Source organism: Dryas octopetala, chromosome 6, assembly GCF_963921425.1.
Source record: "Dryas octopetala chromosome 6, drDryOcto1.1, whole genome shotgun sequence".
In the NCBI taxonomy this organism is placed as follows: domain Eukaryota; kingdom Viridiplantae; phylum Streptophyta; class Magnoliopsida; order Rosales; family Rosaceae; genus Dryas; species Dryas octopetala.
This window is the reverse complement of record NC_141371.1, coordinates 14212533-14234330: the sequence shown is the minus strand read 5'-3', so window position 1 is coordinate 14234330 and position 21798 is coordinate 14212533. Positions and strand designations below refer to the sequence as shown.

Here is a 21798-nt window from a genome sequence, read left to right as displayed (position 1 = left end):
CATGCTCTTGCATTTCATTAAATTCCTTTTCCAAATATACATTCTGTATCTGATAGGGTGATGGAGGTTCCACTCCTTCTCCTGCCTGCTGACATCCTATCACCAAGTTTTTGAAATGATGAGATGCTGCTTTTGAAGGAGGAACATTTTCGTAGATGAAGAACTTGGCTATCAGCCCTGCATCTTCTCTTTGATTGACCCTCCAGAAAAGAGATTTTTAGCACTCTTTTGGTGTGCTTTAGATGACTTATAGAGGCTTGGTGCTACTGGGGGTGTTGGTTGTGATTCCCTCATGCTTGATCCTCTTATCAACTGTGAACCACTACTAGACCCAGAACCTTGTCCCCTATTTGGGACTTTATGTAGGTGTTCCTTATCCCATTGTGCTGCTTTGGATTGTCGAATTGCAGCTCGAAAATTTCTTCGCTCTTCAGGCCCCATATCATCATTATAATCATCATCATCGTCGTCATCACTGTCACTCAAGTTTATATGATTTTCTCCACGAAGTTCTGCTTGAATCTCTTCAATTTGTTGTGCTTTCTTGTTCCTTTGTTGTTGTTTATATCCCAAGATGTTTGCAATGTGTTCTTTCACCTCTGGTGGGACATTAGTGAAACGTTTCACATTGCTTCCAAGATCCATACCTGCAAGGTGGTATTTCAGTCTTGTCACTCCACCACCATTCATTACAAGGCCACAATATTTGCATATTGAACCTTGTTTACTAGCCAGATTTGGAAGTGCATGCTCCCAAGCTGAATCACGTGCTCTTCCTTCACTATCCATATTAGTACCTAATAACAAAAGACATACACAATCACAAATTCACAATCATCATAATAACAATCAAATATGCAAAATAACAATGCAAAATCACAATCAAATATACAGAAATACACAATCACAATCAAATATGAAAAATCACAATCAAATATACATGCATATATACACAACCTTTGCACAAGTATACTACAGAAGTAATATATGTGCAGCTAGAATTTATTATGTGTATTTGCATACGCATATACATCAGGCTTTTCTTCTCTACCTTCATACCAATGTCAAAAGACAGTAGTATGTGAGTTGCAGGCTTGCAATAGTTAAACATGTTCGGCGGCATCATTGTGAAAGACAACAATATTGTGTAATGTACCAGGTCGCATGTTACATAGTATAGCTGCTCAGAAAATATAGAAAATTGGGAATCCATCTCTTATCTATCTATATTATTAATTTATTATTACTACGAAAACACTCTTTGAAATGAAATGTATAAAATACTAAAATATTGTACTAGAAAACAAATATGGAGATATTAATTAGTGTTTGGCTGTTTGCTTAGTGAAGGTGATTACAGTGGTGATATCATGATAACAGTTTCGTGCTTATTCTGGTGGCATTTTTTAGGCTTGATTTGATGTTCTGGAGCAAGCTAGCTTTGACTTGAACTAAATGTTTGCCTTAATTAGCATTAAAAAGATTATCATTATCATTTTTCCCACAGCTTTCACTGTCATTTTTTTACAGATATATCATATATGACTCTGTGGCAGACTGGCAGTAAAGTAGAAAAAAAAAATAGTGGCTGGGTTACGGACCTACGGTATGAATGTATGATGTTTGAACTTTGAAATAAAAGTAAATCCATTATCCATCTCTTTTTTTGGAAAATAAAAACTTACAAACGTTGCAGGGGTCTCGCCGGCAGGGAGTCACGCGCGGAGAAGGAGGAGGGCGCTGTCGCAGGCGGAGATCGCAGAGTGAAGAGAGAGAGAGAGTCACGCCGGAGGAGGCAAGAGGCTGCTGTCGCAGGCCGAGATCGCAGAGTGAAGAGAGAGAGAGAGAGTCACGTTGGAGGAGGCAAGAGGCTGCTGTCGCAGGCCAAGATCGCAGAGTGAAGAGAGAGAGAGAGGCACGCTGGAGAAGGAGGCAAGGGGAGAGAAATTTTTTGCGCAGGGAAGAAAGTGAGATCTGCCTATCTGAGTGTGTGGATGAAAAAAAGAGAAAGATTCGAGTGATGAGGTACGGCCTGGCCCTATACAGCCAAATTTCAATATTTCACAGCGAAATTTCGTCAAATTTCGCTAAAATTTCGTCGAAATTTCACATAAATGCACTGGAAGGGGGATCGAAATTTCGTCCGAAATTTTGGCGAAATTTCATGGTTATGAGATAAAATTTCGGGATCCCAAAAAAACGAAAATTTTGGCGAAATTTTCAAAATTTCACTCTTGAGTGTAAGCATTAGACTATTAGTTAAAAGAAAAAAAACTAAACTAAAATGTGGCTTAGCGTAGAGTAGAACACCTCTCCAACTCTCCCTAAATTCAGAGGCTTCTCTGACCCCTCACTCGATAAAATCAGAGGCTGAAGACGATGCTGAAGAAAAACCATTTGAGCTTTCTTCACCAGCTGAAGACGACGATGTCGACAAGTGCTTCTTCTTCTTGCAACAGACACAGAGGTATTCCTTTGCCTTGTCTTCACTACTCTACTCATCTTCTTTTCTTCAACAATTACTTTGCCTTGTTTCATTCTCAATCCTCAATCCCAACAAAATCTACAAACCCCCAACCCAAACCCACTAATCTCCACGATGCTTTCAATTTGTTCAATACCATGCTTCAAATGCGTCCTCTGCCTTCGGTTGTCCGTTTCAATCAAATTATGGGTCAAGTTGCAAAATTGAAACATTATTCAGCGGTCATATCTTTGAATAACCAAATGTGCCTGTTGGGAATTGCACCTGATGTTTATACTCTAAACATTATCATTAATTGTTTTAGTCATCTGAACCAAATGGGCTGTAGTTTATCGGTGTTGGGAAAATTCTTTAAATTTGGTTTTGAACCAGATGTCACGACCTTCAACACTCTAATCAACGGCTTTCTTCTTGAGGATAGAGTTTCAGAAGCAGCAGGGCTGTACAGAAATATGGTGGAGGGAGGTTGTAAGCCCGATGTGGTTACATATAATACATTAATACACGCTTTTTGTAAAATGGGTAACAATGGTGCAGCTATTCAATTGCTTAGGAAGATGGAAGAAGAAGGCTGTAAATCTAACGTAGTTTCCTATGGCACGATCATTGACAGTCTTTGTAAAGACACGCTAGTTGCTGATGCATTGAATCTCTTCTCAGAAATGATTAGTAGGGGTATTCCTCCAAACGTCATTACGTATACCTCTTTGATTGATGGAGTTTGCAAATTAGGCAAGTGGGAAGAAGCTACGAGATTGTTGAAGGAAATGGTGAGTAAAAAAATCTTTCCAGATGTACACACCTTCAGTGTCTTAGTAGATACACTGTGTAAGGAAGGGAAAATTGTGGAAGCAAAAAGCGTGGTTGAAATGATGATTCAAAGAGATATTGAACCTAATACAGTTACGTACTGTTCGTTTATGGATGGTTACTGCTTGCGAGGAGAATTGAAGGAAGCAAAACGAGTTTTTGATCTAATGCATAGCAAGGGTGCCATTTTTGATGCTCATAGTTATAACATATTGATAAACGGATATTGCAAGCATAAAAAGATCAGAGACGCCATGATGCTTTATGAGGAAATGTCTCGTAAGGGACTGGTTCCAAATACCATTACTTATAACACACTTATCGATGGTTTTTGCAAAGTGGGGAGATTACAAGATGCTCAAAACTTGCTCTCTAAGATGCAAGCTTGTGGCCAACTGCCAAATGTTCGAACTTACGCTGTTTTACTGGATGGCCTTTGTAAAAACCAACAACTTTCTATGGCGATAGAATTGTTTAGAGATATGGAAGGCAAGAAGTTGGATATGGATATTGTGATTTACAATATTCTAATTCAAGGTTTGTGCAAAGCTGGAAAACTTGAATCTGCATGGGATCTCTTTCGTGGTTTATCATCAAAGGGACTTCAACCTGATGTGAGGACATATAATATAATGATTAATGGACTTTGTACTGGAGGCCTAATAGGTGAAGCCGAAAAGTTGCTTAGAGGAATGGAAGAGAAAGGCTGTTCTCCAGATGATTGCACCTATAACACAATTATTCGAGGGTTTCTTAACAATGATGAGACATTAAGGGCGGCGGGACTTATTGAAGAAATGGTGGAGAGGGGTTTCTCTGCAGATGCATCAACGCTGGAATTGATAATTGACCTATTGTCTAAAGATAAAGTAGATCCAGCTTTGTTGGCATTGATAACATGAGTTGATTTGCCTCTTTGAAAATTCATAGTTTTTTCAGATCCTCCTCATTATCACAGTGAACTTTGAAACTACTGCACTTTTGACAATGATGGATGTCGTCTATATGTTATCTATGACATATCCATCATGTGAAATTTATGTCTTTTATCATGTAGATTCTTCTGGTCTTTAGAGCTGGGTGTGAAAGTTTGTTGGTGTGGTAGTTGTTGCAGGTTGGTTGATTGTGGTGGTGGTGGTGGTGCAGTGATAGTTTGTTGTTTTGGTAGAGATTTTATGGTCAAAGTGGTTCACAGCGCTTGTGGGTATGCGAGGACCTGGTATGAGGCTTGACCTCGTATGGTTCTTCCTTCGAATGGAACAAAGATACCCCTGAAATATGTCAGTTTAATTTACACTTGATAGATACTTTCGAGTGAAACCTTGTATTTTCTTCAAACTCTATGTTTTAAATGAAAAAATTCTGTGATAATCTGTCACTTCTTTTACATAGAAAATGATGTAGGGACCAAAAAGATCAAAAGGATGGAAGATTTTCAAAATGAGGTACAAGTGGAGTAAATGTCATGCTTATATTTAAATGAGGATTAAAATGTTATTTAAAAGCTTCTTAGCCATATTGAGTGGAGTACCCTATGAAATCCATCAAATGGCTCATTTGGTCGTTTCAGTTCAAAATGCCTTCTCATCTCAAATATTTTCAATATTGTCTTAATTTCCGGTATTCTCTTTGGTGAAATTTAAATTGTGAACTTGCTCCAATCAAGAAAATGAGCAAAGGGTAATGCATAGTCTGGTCTGCCTTGTCATCACTCTTCTACAGCTGTACACTTTGACAATTGTTGACTGACTGTAATTTGTTACATAGTTAGCTGTGAGATTGTATTTAAAGTCGCTTCTGAAATCATTTAATGAGAAACTGATTAATCAGATTGTGTCTTTTCCTGGAAGCTTGTGTCTTCTATTCCTCTGTTTCAACACAGCCCCACCCCACCGGCTTGTTTTGATTTCATTTTCATTAATATCTGTGTTATGAATTCGATGACATTCCTGATCATTTTCGAAGGTATAAACAAAATTTTAAATGTTAGGAGGACACAGATTGATGCCAAAATATCGGAGAAACAAATGCATAACGATGATGTTGATAGATGCTTGACATGTTGTGCTATCCAGGAAGAAATGAAACCCAATCTTGATCATATCTTGCTTGAAAATAATCTTAGTAGAAAACTCCATTAATCCCTGAGACTGAGTAGGACTTTGAAATTTTAGGAATGGAAGAAGGTTCTGGAGGAAATTAAACCTAGTAATTAAGGAATCTTTGTGCTTCTAGAAATTAAGAAATCTCAGTTTTTGGATATTTGAATTTTGTTTTGACTCTCTTTTGGTTTTCTTTACAATGAAATTAAGTGGCTTTCCATTCGTTTTTGCTGTTTCTCTTCATGTATCTGACTTTCTTGTTATCATCATAAAACTCATGGTTCCTATTATTTTATGATGTGCATTTGGGATTTTGTAGTAGTTTCTATTATCAGCTCAGGCACTCTATTTTCTCTCTTCCAGATATTCTCCCCCCTCTCGTTTCCGTTGCTTTACTTATATTTTAATCCGCTTGTCATCTTTTTGTCCAAAATCAGGTCATAAGGACTTTACTTCTACTGGGAGATCAAAAGAGAAGGTAGGAACATACTTTGTCAAGCTTTTGTGGGAAATAGAGGGCAAGAGAGGGAAGAAGAAAGAGAGAGAAGAGGGAAAGTCGCCGGGGTTCTGGTGAGTAAGGGAGGGGTTTGCTGGGTGGGTGTGGGGCTGGGTGTTCTTTTTCTTTTTTGTTTGTAAAAAAATTCTTTTAATTGAATTGTTTGAGAAAAAACTGGTGTCTATGTTAATCCATATCTTTTTATAATTTTTTTATATTCTTCCTCTCCATTTTTTTAATTTTTTTTTATATTCTCTGAACTAATCTTCACTTGGTTAAAGGTCAATGTTAAGTTGGTTGCTGCTGAGGAAGCTCTTGCACTATCAATATGGACAACGGCTACAATTTGCCGAGTTCTCTCCCTTGCAAGTGTTAGCTCACTTGTTTGTCTTGAGTCCAGCTGTGTTAAATAGTTTTTACTACTTGGTTCAGATTTTTTTCTATGGTAATCCATATTGTGATGGGTTTGTTTTTTTCCTTTGTCCATGCAATCCATATTTTCTGAATCTGAGTTTTCCGGGAGACAAAGAACACAGCCAATGAAATTTTGTATATAAGGCAAGAAAGCCCTAACGATATAATTTTGATAAGGAATAACTGGATAACCTGCATAACAGTCTTTACGTGACTCCATGATGAATAACTGGATAACCTGCATAACAGTTTTGACATGACTGCATAACAAGCTTTAAATTAATAAAGCCAACTATTGATGAGGTCAACCAGCATTGCTCTCTAGGTAATTTTAGTTATTTAGTGTTTCATGGCTATGCACACTCTGTTCTTCAACAGTTATGATGACTTTTCATTTCAGATATATATTTTGCCAATTCATTTTAAGGAGGCTCCACTTCAAGCGAGGTTTAAATGCCCATTTCCCAGCTCACATGTAAGTTCCACTTTTCTAATATGGTGCTGGACAATTTCATTCCTATAGATGCTGAGTAATAATGTATGTTTGGTATTATGTTCTTTAGTACCTCACTTGCTTGGTGCTTTCTACTTCTGCCATTTATTTCCATACTGACTCTAGTAACATGATTCATGAGACTCCATGCTGAGATTTATTAAGTACAATGGTAATTTCATAAGCTTGTGTGGATGTTCTGACTGTTCTTTTTTTGCTCTTCTTTTCAAGTAGATTGGTTTCTTGGTGAACCTTTCAAGGGATGTTTGGCTATAGATGTTCAACAAGATTTATCTTTTCTTGGCATTTTAATTTTTCATGGGATGGAAAAGTTGAGCAACTTAGATTTATATGTATGTGTTTATTTCAAGTGTTAACTAGTTTTTCCTGTAATGCTTATCTCGCTCATGAGTTAAATGTATGCAGCTAATTCAGTTAAATGATGATAGTTAATCTAACTAATGATGTATAATTTGTTTTCATGGACATGAAAAAAAAAAAACTAAATAAGTAGGCTCGTGAAAAAAAGCGGGCTTGTGCTTTGACCCGGGCTCTGGCCGTTAAAATGAGCCTAATATTTAATATTTTTTAATAATTTAAATTAATACTCAGATTTTTTATTAAATTTGGGTAGTGATCGCTCGCTAAAATCTGCGCCTGCACAGACGCTAACCAATTAAATTTCAAAACATATCCTCTTTCGTCCCACTATGTCTCAGTTCTAGGGTGGTCATTTGGCAATTCACAAGGCAGGTCAATAGTTAATTATTGACACATCTATTGATAAGTCAGGTCAATATTTAATTATTGACCTCCCCATTGCAAGCATTTTTTCTTCCACAGTGTCAATATAATAATAAACTGACCTCCCCTATTGACTTTGCATTGCACATGCTCTTACAAATATGGTGATGACTTGAGGGGATGGAAGAGGTGGGTTGAATCTTGGCTTCGTCTACATTGAAGATTGAGAGATACATGTGGTATGCTTCAGTGCCATCTCTGAGCTCATTAGTTTTTGGACAGGTCCTCTAGACCATTACATTGGTGCACTGCCATGGAGATTGTGTTAAGGAAAATAAATCATTTGATTTGAGGTTCACTGCCATGGAATTTAAGTAATTTGTGGGGATGTACTGTTCATATGCCATATACCAAATCCAATATCTATAAGAAAAAGATTAATTCGAATGAGTTAGGAAATTGATGTTAAGGCTGGGCTTTTTCATTTTGTGATAAAACAGAACTGTGAAGCCACACAGAAAGGAAGTAAGAGAGGGAGTCAGCTAAATATTAACAATAGTATATTCATTAAAATAAAAATAACCAAATAAAAGAAACAAAGCATTGTTAAGGAGGATTTGAAAAAAAAGCAAAGTCATAAAAACTTTTACCAAAGTGTAAATGTTTCAGCACTTCAAATCAAAACGATGTATTCGTACAAAAAATAAAAATCAAGCAGATAGTAAGAAGCATTTGCCTTAACATGTATTTAAAGCAAGATTTTTAATTTAAACCTAAATTTTGGTAGGCGAGCTCGCATTAAAAATAAAATTAACATAAGATAAGAGAATTTACATAAGAAGACCACAAATAGCTTCAAGAAGATGATTACTTATAACATACAAGTTTCTTTCAAAGCATACGGTTTTTTGGCGGTATCATCTTCAAATTCTTTCTTTCTTTCTTTTAGGTATCCTCCCAAAAAGGAAAAAAAAAATTTGTTCAATCAGCACTACGTCATAAATTTCTTACAGTAAAAATAAACAAACTAAAAATAAAGTAAATAAAAGATGCACTTAAATTAAAAACAAATATTCGAAAAGAAACAACAGTAAAGGAAAAAAAAAAAGACTTGATGGCCATACTTTTCTTTTGGCCTAAAATATACATAATTACATATCATTGAGATCTTGGACTCTTTTTTTCTCTAATTCTCAATTGGTTTGTCCTTTCTAGTAGTTTCTTCCCTATAAATTTTTTTAACTTCCTTCTGCTTTTCTTTAAATACTCTTAACTTGGTCTTTGCTTTATTTGTTTATCCTTTGGATTCAAGTAGTGTGTCTGTGGATTGGGTAAGAAAAAACATATGCATCAGCACAGAATATAAATGTGAATTATGTGAGGGGTAAGGCTGATGGGTTTTTTCTGGTATATGGCTCACAAAATTCACAAAAAGGAGAAGAATTGAAAATAATATTAATAAGAAAAACTATCAAATGAATGGTAAAATATATATTTATAAAACGAAAAGAAAATAAAAATAAAATGAGGCTTCGCATGTGTAAGTAATAAGTTTTTGAGGGTCGGGTGGGTATTAGACTCAAGTTAACAGAACACCTCTCCAACTCTCCCTAAATTCAGAGGCTTCTCTGACCCCTCACTCGATAAAATCAGAGGCTGAAGACGATGCTGAAGAAAAACCATTTGAGCTTTCTTCACCAGCTGAAGACGACGATGTCGACAAGTGCTTCTTCTTCTTGCAACAGACACAGAGGTATTCCTTTGCCTTGTCTTCACTACTCTACTCATCTTCTTTTCTTCAACAATTACTTTGCCTTGTTTCATTCTCAATCCTCAATCCCAACAAAATCTACAAACCCCCAACCCAAACCCACTAATCTCCACGATGCTTTCAATTTGTTCAATACCATGCTTCAAATGCGTCCTCTGCCTTCGGTTGTCCGTTTCACTCAAATCTTGGGTCAACTTGCCAAATTGAAACATTATTCGGCAGTCATCTCGTTGAGTAACCAAATGAACGTGTTGGGAATTGCACCTAGTGTTTATACTCTAAACATTATCATTAATTGTTTTAGTCATCTGAACCAAATGGGCTGTAGTTTATCGGTGTTGGGAAAATTCTTTAAATTTGGTTTTGAACCAGATGTCACGACCTTCAACACTCTAATCAAGGGCTTTCTTCTTGAGGATAGAGTTTCAGAAGCAGCAGGGCTGTACAGAAATATGGTGGAGGGAGGTTGTAAGCCCGATGTGGTTACATATAATACATTAATACACGCTTTTTGTAAAATGGGTAACAATGGTGCGGCTATTCAATTGCTTAGGAAGATGGAACAAGAAGATTGTAAGCCTGACGTAGTTTCCTATAACACCATCATTGACAGTCTTTGTAAGGACACACTAGTTGCTGATGCATTGAACCTCTTTACAGAAATGATTAGTAGGGGTATTGAACCAGATGTCACGACCTTCACCACTCTAATCAAGGGCTTTCTTCTTGAGGATAGAGTTTCAGAAGCAGCAGGGCTGTACAGAAATATGGTGGAGGGAGGTTGTAAGCCCGATGTGGTTACATTTGGTACATTAATAAACGCCTTTTGCCAAAAGGGTAATAATGGTGCGGCTATTCAATTGCTTAGGAAGATGGAACAAGAAGGCTGTAAACCTAACGTAGTTGTGTTTAACACCATCATTGACAGTCTTTGTAAAGACACGCTAGTTGCTGATGCATTGAACCTCTTTTCAGAAATGATTAGTAGGGGTATTGCTCCAGACGTCATTACTTATAACTCTTTGATTGATGGAGTTTGCAAATTAGGAGAGTGGGAAGAAGCTACGAGATTATTGAAGGAAATGGTGAGTAAAAAAATCTTTCCAGATGTATGCACCTTCAATGTCTTAGTGGATACGCTTTGTAAGGAGGGGAAAGCTGTGGAAGCAGAAAGTGTGGTGGAAATGATGATTCAAAGAGATATTGAACCTGATACGGTTACGTACTGTTCGCTTATGGATGGTTACTGTTTGCGAGGAGAATTGAAGGAAGCAAAAAGAGTTTTTTATATAATGCATAGCAAAGGTGCCATTGTTAATGCTCATAGTCATAACATATTGATAAACGGATATTGCAAGCATAAAAAGATCAAAGACGCCATGATGCTTTTTGAAGAAATGTCTCGTACAGGACCGGTTCCTAATACCATTACTTATACCACTCTTATGCATGGTTTTTGCAAAGTGAGGAGAACACAAGATGCTCAAAACTTGCTCTCTAAGATGCAAGCTTGTGGCCAACTTCCAAATGTCCAAACTTATGCTGTTTTACTGGATGGCCTTTGTAAAAACCAACAACTTTCTATGGCATTAGAATTGTTTAGAGAGATGGAAGGCAAGAAGTTGGATATGAATATTGTAATTTACAATATTCTTATTGAAGGTTTGTGCATGGCCGGAAAAATTGAATCTGCATGGGATCTCTTTCGTGGTTTATCATCAAAGGGACTTCAACCTGATGTGAGGACATATACTATAATGATTAACGGACTTTGTACTGGAGGCCTAATAGGTGAAGCCGAAAAGTTGCTTAGAGGAATGGAAGAGAAAGGCTGTTCTCCCAATGATTGCACCTATAACACAATTATTCGAGGGTTTCTTAACAATGATGAGACAATAAGGGCGGTGGGACTTATTGAAGAAATGGTAGAGAGGGGTTTCTCTGCAGATGCATCAACGCTGGAATTGATAATTGACCTATTGTCTAAAGATAAAGTAGATCCAGCTTTGTTGGCATTGATAACATGAGTTGATTTGCCTCTTTGAAAATTCATAGTTTTTTCAGATCCTCCTCATTATCACAGTGAACTTTGAAACTACTGCACTTTTGACAATGATGGATGTCGTCTATATGTTATCTATGACATATCCATAATGTGAAATTTATGTCTTTTATCATGTAGATTCTTCTGGTCTTTAGAGCTGGGTGTGAAAGTTTGTTGGTGTGGTAGTTGTTGCAGGTTGGTTGATTGTGGTGGTGGTGGTGGTGCAGTGATAGTTTGTTGTTTTGGTAGAGGTTTTATGGTCAAAGTGGTTCACAGCGCTTGTGGGTATGCAAGGACCTGGTATGAGGCTTGACCTCGTATGGTTCTTCCTTCGAATGGAACAAAGATACCCCTGAAAAGTTAATATGTAAGTTTAGTTTACACTTGATAGATACTTTCGAGTGAAACCTTGTATTTTCTTCGGACTCTATGTTTTAAATGAAAAAAATTCTGTGATAATTTGTAGGGACCATAAAGATCAAAAGGATGGAAGATTTTCAAAATGAGGTACAAGTGGAGTAAATGTCATGCTTATATTTAAATGAGGATTAAAATGTTATTTAAAAGCTTCTTAGCCATATTGAGTGGAGTACCCTATGAAATCCATCAAATGGCTCATTTGGTCGTTTCAGTTCAAAATGCCTTCTCATCTCAAATATTTTCAATATTGTCTTAATTTCCGGTATTCTCTTTGGTGAAATTTAAATTGTGAACTTGCTCCAATCAAGAAAATGAGCAAAGGGTAATGCATAGTCTGGTCTGCCTTGTCATCATTCTTCTACAGCTGTACACTTTGACAATTGTTGACTGACTGTAACTTGTTACATAGTTAGCTGTGTGATTGTATTTAAAGGCTAATTGCTTCTGAAATCATTTAATGAGAAACTGATTAATCAGATTGTGTATTTAAAGGGTGTTTTTTTGTTTTATGAAATTTTTTTAAAATATTATTATTTTTTAAATTTGGAGAAAAACACGAAAATACCTCTGCCAGGTTAGCCGATAACGGTTTATTTGACAGAAAAACTAACGGAGGTACTATTTTGACACAAAATAAAAGTGGAGGTATTTTTTTGCAAGTTTTCAAAGTTGATGTATTAAATTAAAACAACATGTAAAGTTGAGGTACTAAATTGTAATTTACTCTATATCTTTTATGGCTACAGATTACGTTACATTGACACATTGTTTTCTTTTTTAAAAGTTCATTGTCAAAGTATCATGTAATGGTATATCCCTCAAACGAAAAAGCATACATTTCCTGTTAAGAGTAGCCACAGAAGGCCCTCAGGCAAAGGTTCACCACCAGGCTTTGCAGCTGGCAATACTTTCTGGCATTCTGGAATTGACAAACCCCTAAAGTGAATTCCCCACAAAACAGCAACCAATATACCATATTACCATAATTATGTCAACTAATTAGTAGAGTGATGAAAGAAATTCCCTAATTCAATAATTCATGGAATTTCAAGACTGAGTAATTCAAATATAGTCAGACCATTATAATTCAAATATATACCTCATCTGGGTCAAGTAAGGAAGTTTCCCTGTGAACAAAATTTGTAAACATAGCAAGATAGTTTCCTAGCAAATCCTTTTCAATACACATCCTCCTAGTGAATTAAATACGTGACAATATCCTATTCCAAAGAGAGAGAAACTGAAAACCAAGAAAACCCCTAATTTCGAGAAGCAAACGAACCTAAGAAAATCCTTAATTTGAAGAAAAACGTAAACAACAGCAAGAGAAAAGAGGACAGAGAGACAGAGAGAACCTAAGAATCCCAGGTGAGATAGAGAGAAGAGGACAGAGATAAATAGAGAACCCAGGAGAAATGAGACTGAGCTTACCTTTTGACGCTGCAACCCAGGAGGATGAGATAGTTCGCGCTTGACCGCCGACGACAACTTCGACTTGGACGGCAAGGTCTAAGTGAGAACGAGAACGAGAAAGAAAGAGATCGAGAATGGCGGCGATCGAGTGCGTGTCTCAGTTTGTGTTTGAGAGAGAAGGAGATGTCTGCATATAAGGGAATGCGTGCGTGTGGATATCGTGACTGGGGTTGGGACACACTTAGCCAAAAATTATAAGTTAGGGGAAAAAATTCCCCTTTGTTTTATTTTTGTCAAATATAGATATCATAAATGATTTTTACATATCAGTTTTTAAAAAAACTTAATCAACAGTGCAAAATTAAGATATCGGAAAAAAAAAATGGTGATATGTTAATAAGTTTAGACATCATCTACAAAATTAACCGATATCTAAAAATCTACGATATCGGTTAATGTAAAAACTGATATTAAAAAAGTGATGTCTATTACAGTTTTTCTTGTAGTGTAGATTTAAAAGCATGTATAAATACGTATTGATATATAACCCTAACCGTCACAACAATTCCACTTCAAAACTATTTCTTATAATTATTTCTATAATGTAAATAAAATGAAGTTTAATAGTTTAATTAGGACATACCACTATAAGAGGAAATCCTATTACGATTACAATAGATGACGTTCACGATACTCTCTGCATCACACAACAATATCCATGTCCCATTCGTTCTAATTGTCGTCACTTGATGCCTCTTTCATGCCCAATTTTCGTACGGATGTCCACTTTTACCTATGTCTATTCCTCTACCACAAATTAGCAGTCAATTAATGAAATGGGTGTGGTGTTTAAATGAAAAAGAATTTCAAATGCTATTTGAGATAGTTAAGTGGGAGGAGGTTATTGAATAAGATGAAATTAAAAATAAAATAGCTAATATACTATATATTAGTAAATTAATAACAGAGAGACGGAAGTAGTTGTAGTTAACTTACCCGACAATTTATGCAGGTGAGGGACAATCGAAGATTCAGCATGTAATGGGCTTTAGGGACCCTGATTAAGGGGATGGGCAAGCCATATATGTGTGGCTCCTATGTCACTATAGCCCAAACTCACAAACAAGAGTCCCTCTTATTGTAAACAAGAGGGACATAATGGATCAGATATTAAAAATAATAATTCTTGTAGTGTGTACAAGAGTGCAATTTCCTTATAACAAGTGTAACTCCAGGTAAGAATGGTAAAAAATTACATATAGAAGGTCAATTAAACACTTAATGTCAATTTCTATAACCTCTTATGTTGACAAGTATTCTCTTTTAATTAATGTATTACCATTTTAGTTATTTCCCAATGGCATATATATTGTCATATATATCTTATTTAGCATTAATATATTATATATAGTATGGTATCTATGGCTTTTTTTTTTTTTTTTTTTTTTCTATTATGGCATGTTATTTCTTAAATATTTATGAGTTGTTAGTTTACATGCATATATTCGTCTTATCATATATAGCATGGTAATGTTGATTTTTCTATTAAGGCATATGTTGTATCATATTTGACGAAAAATCTAACAGAAGGTAATAGAGGGACAACATTGATGTGCAGTAATAAACATGGAAGAGTAAAGACTACATTGAGCGAAAATAAACTTTAAGGATCATATTATATATTGGTAAAAGTTGATGAACCATTTGTGATAAAAATCCTATTAATTTTGGACGAAAAATTTGCTATGCTATTTTTTTTTTTTTGTCATTGTCTTATATACTATTAGAAATTGGAATTGCTATATTTGTTTAACGAAAAATAGTGACAATGTGACTAAAATTGGAGCAAATATTTAGAGACTCCAATTATTCATCAAACATCACAAAGGAGTTAATATCCGACAACATTTTGATTGCCATATTCGATACCAAGATTCTAGATTTCTAGGTATGTTGGAAAATTACATACCTAATTTGTATTGGATTAATATGTGATCAGTAGAGAAGACATTAGAATAAAATCCAGATATTTATTGGATGTCATAATATTAGAATATAAAAAGTATAAAACCTTGTTTATTAACATTTTGTCATATTAGAAAAAATAAAAACATTTTGCCATAATAATCCAAAAGCCCTTTATACAATTTTAAATGATAAATAAGCTCACTTCTCAATTTTCATTAATTAGAGCCACCAAAAAGCTAGTATTTATAAAACGAAAAGAAAAAAAACTAAAATGAGGCTTCGCGTAGTGTAAGTATTAGACTATTAGTTAAAAGAAAAAAAACTAAACTAAAATGAGGCTTCGCGTAGTGTAGAACACCTCTCTAACTCTCCCTAAATTCGGAGGCTTCTCTTCTCTGACCCCTCACTCGCTAAAATCAGAGGCTGAAGACGATGCTGAAGAAAAACCATTTGAGCTTTCTTCACCAGCTGAAGACGACGATGTCGACAAGTGCTTCTTCTTCTTGCAACAGACACAGAGGTATTCCTTTGCCTTGTCTTCACTACTCTACTCATCTTCTTTTCTTCAACAATTACTTTGCCTTGTTTCATTCTCAATCCTCAAACCCAACAAAATCTACAAACCCCCAACCCAAACCCACTAATCTCCACGATGCTTTCAATTTGTTCAATACCATGCTTCAAATGCGTCCTCTGCCTTCTGTTGTCCGTTTCAATCAAATCTTGGGTCAACTTGCCAAATTGAAACATTATTCGGCAGTCATCTCTTTGAATAAACAAATGTGTCTGTTGGGAATTGCACCTGATGTTTATACTCTTACTATTATCATCAATTGTTTTTGTCATTTGAAACAAATGGGCTATAGCTTATCTGTCTTGGGAAAATTCTTCAAATTTGGCTTTGAACCAAATGTTGCAACCTTCACCACTCTAATCAGGGGCTTTCTTCTCGAGGATAGAGTTGCTGAGGCTGCAGGACTGTACAGAAATATGGTGGAGGGAGGTTGTAAGCCCGATGTGGTCACATTTAGTACTTTAATAAACGCCTTTTGCAAAATGGGGAATAATGGTGCAGCTATTCAATTGCTTAGGAAGATGGAAGAAGAAGGCTGTAAACCTAACGTAGTTTCCTATAACACCATCATTGACAGTCTTTGTAAGGACACACTAGTTGCTGATGCATTGAACCTCTTTACAGAAATGATTAGTAGGGGTATTGTCCCAAATGTTGTTACATACACCTCTTTGATTGATGGAGTTTGCAAATTAGGAGCGTGGGAAGAAGCTACGAGATTGTTGAAGGAAATGGTGAGTAAAAATATCTTTCCAAATGTACACACCTTCAGTGTCTTAGTAGATACACTTTGTAAGGAGGGGAAAGCTGTGGAAGCAGAAAGTGTGGTTGAAACGATGATTGAAAGAGATATTGAACCTAATACGGTTACGTACTGTGCGCTTATGGATGGTTACTGTTTGCGAGGAGAATTGAAGGAAGCAAAAAGAGTTTTTTATATAATGCATAGCAAAGGTGTCATTGTTAATGTTCGTAGTTATAACATATTGATAAACGGATATTGCAAGCATAAAAAGATCGAAGAGGCCATGATGCTTTTCGAAGAAATGTCTCGTACAGGACTGGTTCCTGATACCATTACTTATAACACTCTTATCAATGGTTTTTGCAAAATGGGGAGATTACAAGATGCTCAAAACTTGCTCTCTAAGATGCAAGCTTGTGGCCAACTTCCAAATGTTCAAACTTATGCTGTTTTACTGGATGGCCTTTGTAAAAACCAACAACTTTCTATGGCAATAGAATTGTTTAGAGAGATGGAAGGAAAGAAGTTGGATATGAATATTGTGATTTACAGTATTCTTATTGAAGGTTTGTGCATAGCCGGAAAAATTGAATCTGCATGGGATCTCTTTCGTGGTTTATCATCAAAGGGACTTCAACCTAATGTGAGGACATATACTATAATGATTAATGGACTTTGTACTGGAGGCCTAATAGGTGAAGCCGAAAGGTTGCTTAGAGGAATGGAAGAGAAAGGCTGTTCTCCCAATAATTGCACCTATAACACAATTATTCGAGGGTTTCTTAACAATGATGATACATTAAGGGCGGTGGGACTTATTGAAGAAATGGTGGAGAGGGGTTTCTCTGCAGATGCATCAACACTGGAATTAATAATTGACCTATTGTCTAAAGATAAAGTAAATCCCAATTTGTTGTCGTTGATAAAAAAATCATGATGAAGTTAATTTGCATCTTTTGGAAATTGAAACTAGGGACACTTGAGGTAAATCTGTTCTGGGATAGGGTTCGGTTTTGGTCTTCCCTTTGGGCTTTGATATCCTCTGGATTCAGAGATTCCTCTTTTCATGCTATATTTTATGATCGGAGAGCAGCTGTACTGTAGTCTTGGTAGCCCGTCTTTCTGGTTGTATCCTGTTGTTCTTTCTGAGCAGTGGACATCTTGTCCCTGTGTTGTACTACTTTTTCATTAATAAAAGTTTGTTTCTCATTTAAAGAAAAACAAAAAAACTTTATTTATGCATTGAATGCCTGTTCATTTATTTTCTTCATTATTTTTTTTTTCGCAGATCAATATGTGCATCAAATTAAGTTGATGACTCACTTTTGTTTTCAAGATCCTATATAGTGTATAGAGGAATTCTCATATAATCTTTACAGTACATGTTGAACTAGTATAAGAGTCACTAGATCTGAACTCCTATGTGACTAACATAGATAAAACGCTCATTTTACTTTTACTTCTGAAGTTGTATACGATTTATCAGCTTTTTCTGCAGTGCCGGAGACTTCTAATAAAAACTCTCAATTTTTTGTTGGTTGGTGCAATAAGGTGGGAGAGTTACAGAAAATTGAAGTACTTTTGGAGAAGTTTGAATTCCCGGGAAACGAGAGAACAGAGGGTTTTTGAGCTTGTCTGGTAAATTTTCCTTTATTAATCAAGCTTTCTTGCTAATTGAACATGTCATGGAGAAATTACTATGTTCCTTCGTTTACCTGTGTTTCTCGCCATCTAAACCGAAAACTTGTATTGGAATCGGTGTTTCTGTACCATGCTGTGGGTGATCGAATGGTAGGGAAGCTCGAGATGGTGGAATTCTGCGAGGCAGAGACAGTGGAAGTGGCCGTAAGAGTAGTTGGAGAATCAACTAAATGCGGCATAAAATTTTGCTTTATGTCATATCAGTTTTTGGATATTTAATTTTTCTTTTTGTTCTTTTTTAGCTTTCTCTACAAAAAAATTAAGTGGTATTCCATGTCAATCACTTGTTCATTTTTGCTGTCTTTTTCCGTGTATTTGGCTTTCGTGTTAAATGTTTGTGGACATTCATTCCTCCCCATAAGAAGGAAAAGGTTATGCTTTCTGTTAGGTCTTAGGAAATAGTATATAGTCCATCTTACTATTGTCATCAATTGCTTTTGTCATTTGAAACAAATGGGCTATAGCTTATCTGTCTTGGGAAAATTCTTCAAATTTGGCTTTGAACCAGATGTCACGACCTTCACCACTCTAATCAAGGGCTTTCTTCTTGAGGATAGAGTTTCAGAAGCAGCAGGGCTGTACAGAAATATGGTGGAGGGAGGTTGTAAGCCCGATGTGGTTACATATAATACATTAATAAACGCTTTTTGTAAAATGGGTAACAATGGTGCGGCTATTCAATTACTTAGGAAGATGGAACAAGAAGGTTGTAAGCCTAACGTAGTTTCCTATAACACCATCATTGACAGTCTTTGTAAGGACACACTAGTTGCTGATGCATTGAACCTCTTTACAGAAATGATTGGTAGGGGTATTGTCCCAAATGTTGTTACATACACCTCTTTGATTGATGGAGTTTGCAAATTAGGAGAGTGGGAAGAAGCTACGAGATTGTTGAAGGAAATGGTGAGTAAAAATATCTTTCCAAATGTACACACCTTCAGCGTCTTAGTAGATACAATTTGTAAGGAGGAGAAAGCTGTGGAAGCAGAAAGTGTGGTGGAAATGATGATTCAAAGAGATATTGAACCTGGTACGGTTTCGTACAATTCGCTTATGGATGGTTACAGCTTGCGAGGAGAATTGAAGGAAGCAAAAATAGTTTTTTATCTAATGCGTAGCAAAGGTGTCATTGTTAATGTTCGTAGTTATAGCATATTGATAAACGGATATTGCAAGCATAAAAAGATCAAAGAGGCCATGATGCTTTTTGAAGAAATGTCTCGTACAGGACTGGTTCCTGATACCATTACTTAACACTCTTATCGATGGTTTTTGCAAAATGGGGAGATTACAAGATGCTCAAAACTTGCTCTCTAAGATACAAGCTTGTGGCCAACTTCCAAATGTTCGAACTTATGCTGTTTTACTGGATGGCCTTTGTAAAAACCAACAACTTTCTATGGCAATAGAATTGTTTAGAGAGATAGAAGGCAAGAAGTTGGATATGAATATTGTGATTTACAATATTCTAATTGAAGGTTTGTGCAAAGCTGGAAAACTTGAATCTGCATGGGATCTCTTTCGTGGTTTATCATCAATGGCACTTCAACCTGATGTGAGGACATATAATATAATGATTACTGGACTTTGTACTGGAGGCCTAATAGGTGAAGCCGAAAGGTTGCTTAGAGGAATGGAAGAGAAAGGCTGTTCTCCAGATGATTGCACCTATAACACAATTATTCGAGGGTTTCTTAACAATGATGAGACAATGATGACACAATTATTCAATTGCTTAGGAAGATGGAACAAGAAGGCTGTAAACCTAACGTAGTTGTCTTTAACACCATCATTGACAGTCTTTGTAAAGACACGCTAGTTGCTGATGCATTGAATCTCTTCTCAGAAATGATTAGTAGGGGTATTCCTCCAAACGTCATTACGTAAACCTCTTTGATTGATGGAGTTTGCAAATTAGGCAAGTGGGAAGAAGCTACGAGATTGTTGAAGGAAATGGTGAGTAAAAAAATCTTTCCAGATGTACATACCTTCAGTGTCTTAGTAAATACACTTTGTAAGGAAGGGAAAATTGTGGAAGCAAAAAGCGTGGTTGAAATGATGATTCAAAGAGATATTGAACCTAATACAGTTACGTACTGTTCACTTATGGATGGTTACTGCTTGCGAGGAGAATTGAAGGAAGCAAAACGAGTTTTTGATCTAATGCATAGCAAGGGTGCCATTTTTGATGCTCATAGTTATAACATATTGATAAACGGATATTGCAAGCATAAAAAGATCAGAGACGCCATGATGCTTTATGAGGAAATGTCTCGTAAGGGACTGGTTCCAAATACCATTACTTATAACACACTTATCGATGGTTTTTGCAAAGTGGGGAGATTACAAGATGCTCAAAACTTGCTCTCTAAGATGCAAGCTTGTGGCCAACTTCCAAATGTTCGAACTTATGCTGTTTTACTGGATGGCCTTTGTAAAAACCAACAACTTTCTATGGCGATAGAATTGTTTAGAGATATGGAAGGCAAGAAGTTGGATATGAATATTGTGATTTACAATATTCTAATTGAAGGTTTGTGCAAAGCTGGAAAACTTGAATCTGCATGGGATCTCTTTCGTGGTTTATCATCAATGGCACTTCAACCTGATGTGAGGACATATATTATAATGATTAATGGACTTTGAACTGGAGGCCTAATAGGTGAAGCCGAAAAGTTGCTTAGAGGAATGGAAGAGAAAGGCTGTTCTCCAGATGATTGCACCTATAACACAATTATTCGAGGGTTTCTTAACAATGATGAGACAATAAGGGCGGTGGGACTTATTGAAGAAATGGTGGAGAGGGGTTTCTCTGCAGATGCATCAACGCTGGAATTGATAATTGACCTATTGTCCAAAGATAAAGTAGATCCAGCTTTGTTGGCATTGATAACATGAGTTGATTTGCCTCTTTGAAAATTCATAGTTTTTTCAGATCCTCCTCATTATCACAGTGAACTTTGAAACTACTGCACTTTTGACAATGATGGATGTCGTCTATATGTTATCTATGACATATCCATAATGTGAAATTTATGTCTTTTATCATGTAGATTCTTCTGGTCTTTAGAGCTGGGTGTGAAAGTTTGTTGGTGTGGTAGTTGTTGCAGGTTGGTTGATTGTGGTGGTGGTGGTGGTGCAGTGATAGTTTGTTGTTTTGGTAGAGGTTTTATGGTCAAAGTGATTCACAGCGCTTGTGGGTATGCGAGGACCTGGTATGAGGCTTGACCTCGTATGGTTCTTCCTTCGAATGGAACCATGAAATATGTAAGTTTAGTTTACACTTGATAGATACTTTCGAGTGAAACCTTGTATTTTCTTCGAACTCTATGTTTTAAATGAAAAAAATTCTGTGATAATTTGTCACTTCTTTTACATAGAAAATGATGTAGGGACCAAAAAGATCAAAAGGATGGAAGATTTTCAAAATGAGGTACAAGTGGAGTAAATGTCATGCTTATATTTAAATGAGGATTAAAATGTTATTTAAAAGCTTTTTAGCCATATTGAGTGGAGTACCCTATGAAATCCATCAAATGGCTCATTTGGTCGTTTCAGTTCAAAATGCCTTCTCATCTCAAATATTTTCAATATTGTCTAAATTCTCTTTGGTGA

The 21798-nt window shown here is 36.1% G+C and overlaps 4 protein-coding genes and 1 pseudogene across 4 annotated transcripts; all 5 read left to right on the top strand.

Annotated features, from left to right (window-relative positions):
* Positions 1 to 2378: 2378 nt before the first annotated feature.
* Positions 2379 to 4347, top strand: LOC147282647 (uncharacterized). Its single transcript, XM_086247227.1, has one exon. It carries the CDS (start codon positions 2380 to 2382, stop codon positions 4195 to 4197), a length of 1818 nt encoding a protein of 605 aa, XP_086103353.1. The 5' UTR covers position 2379; the 3' UTR covers positions 4198 to 4347.
* Positions 4348 to 9257: 4910 nt separating this feature from the next.
* Positions 9258 to 10079, top strand: LOC147282646 (uncharacterized; the record flags this gene model as incomplete). The annotated part of the gene is made up of 1 exon (XM_086248247.1): positions 9258 to 10079. A coding segment is annotated over exon 1 (822 nt), but the record flags the coding sequence as incomplete, so codon positions are not given.
* Positions 10080 to 10082: 3 nt separating this feature from the next.
* Positions 10083 to 11342, top strand: LOC147282645 (uncharacterized). Its single transcript, XM_086248246.1, has one exon. It carries the CDS (start codon positions 10083 to 10085, stop codon positions 11340 to 11342), a length of 1260 nt encoding a protein of 419 aa, XP_086104372.1.
* Positions 11343 to 15820: 4478 nt separating this feature from the next.
* On the top strand, positions 15821 to 17416 carry LOC147282644 (uncharacterized). Its single transcript, XM_086247634.1, has one exon. It carries the CDS (start codon positions 15836 to 15838, stop codon positions 17414 to 17416), a length of 1581 nt encoding a protein of 526 aa, XP_086103760.1. The 5' UTR covers positions 15821 to 15835.
* A 1352-nt stretch (positions 17417 to 18768) lies between these two features.
* Positions 18769 to 21081, top strand: LOC147282643 (uncharacterized; annotated as a pseudogene).
* The last annotated feature ends 717 nt before the right edge of the window (positions 21082 to 21798 follow it).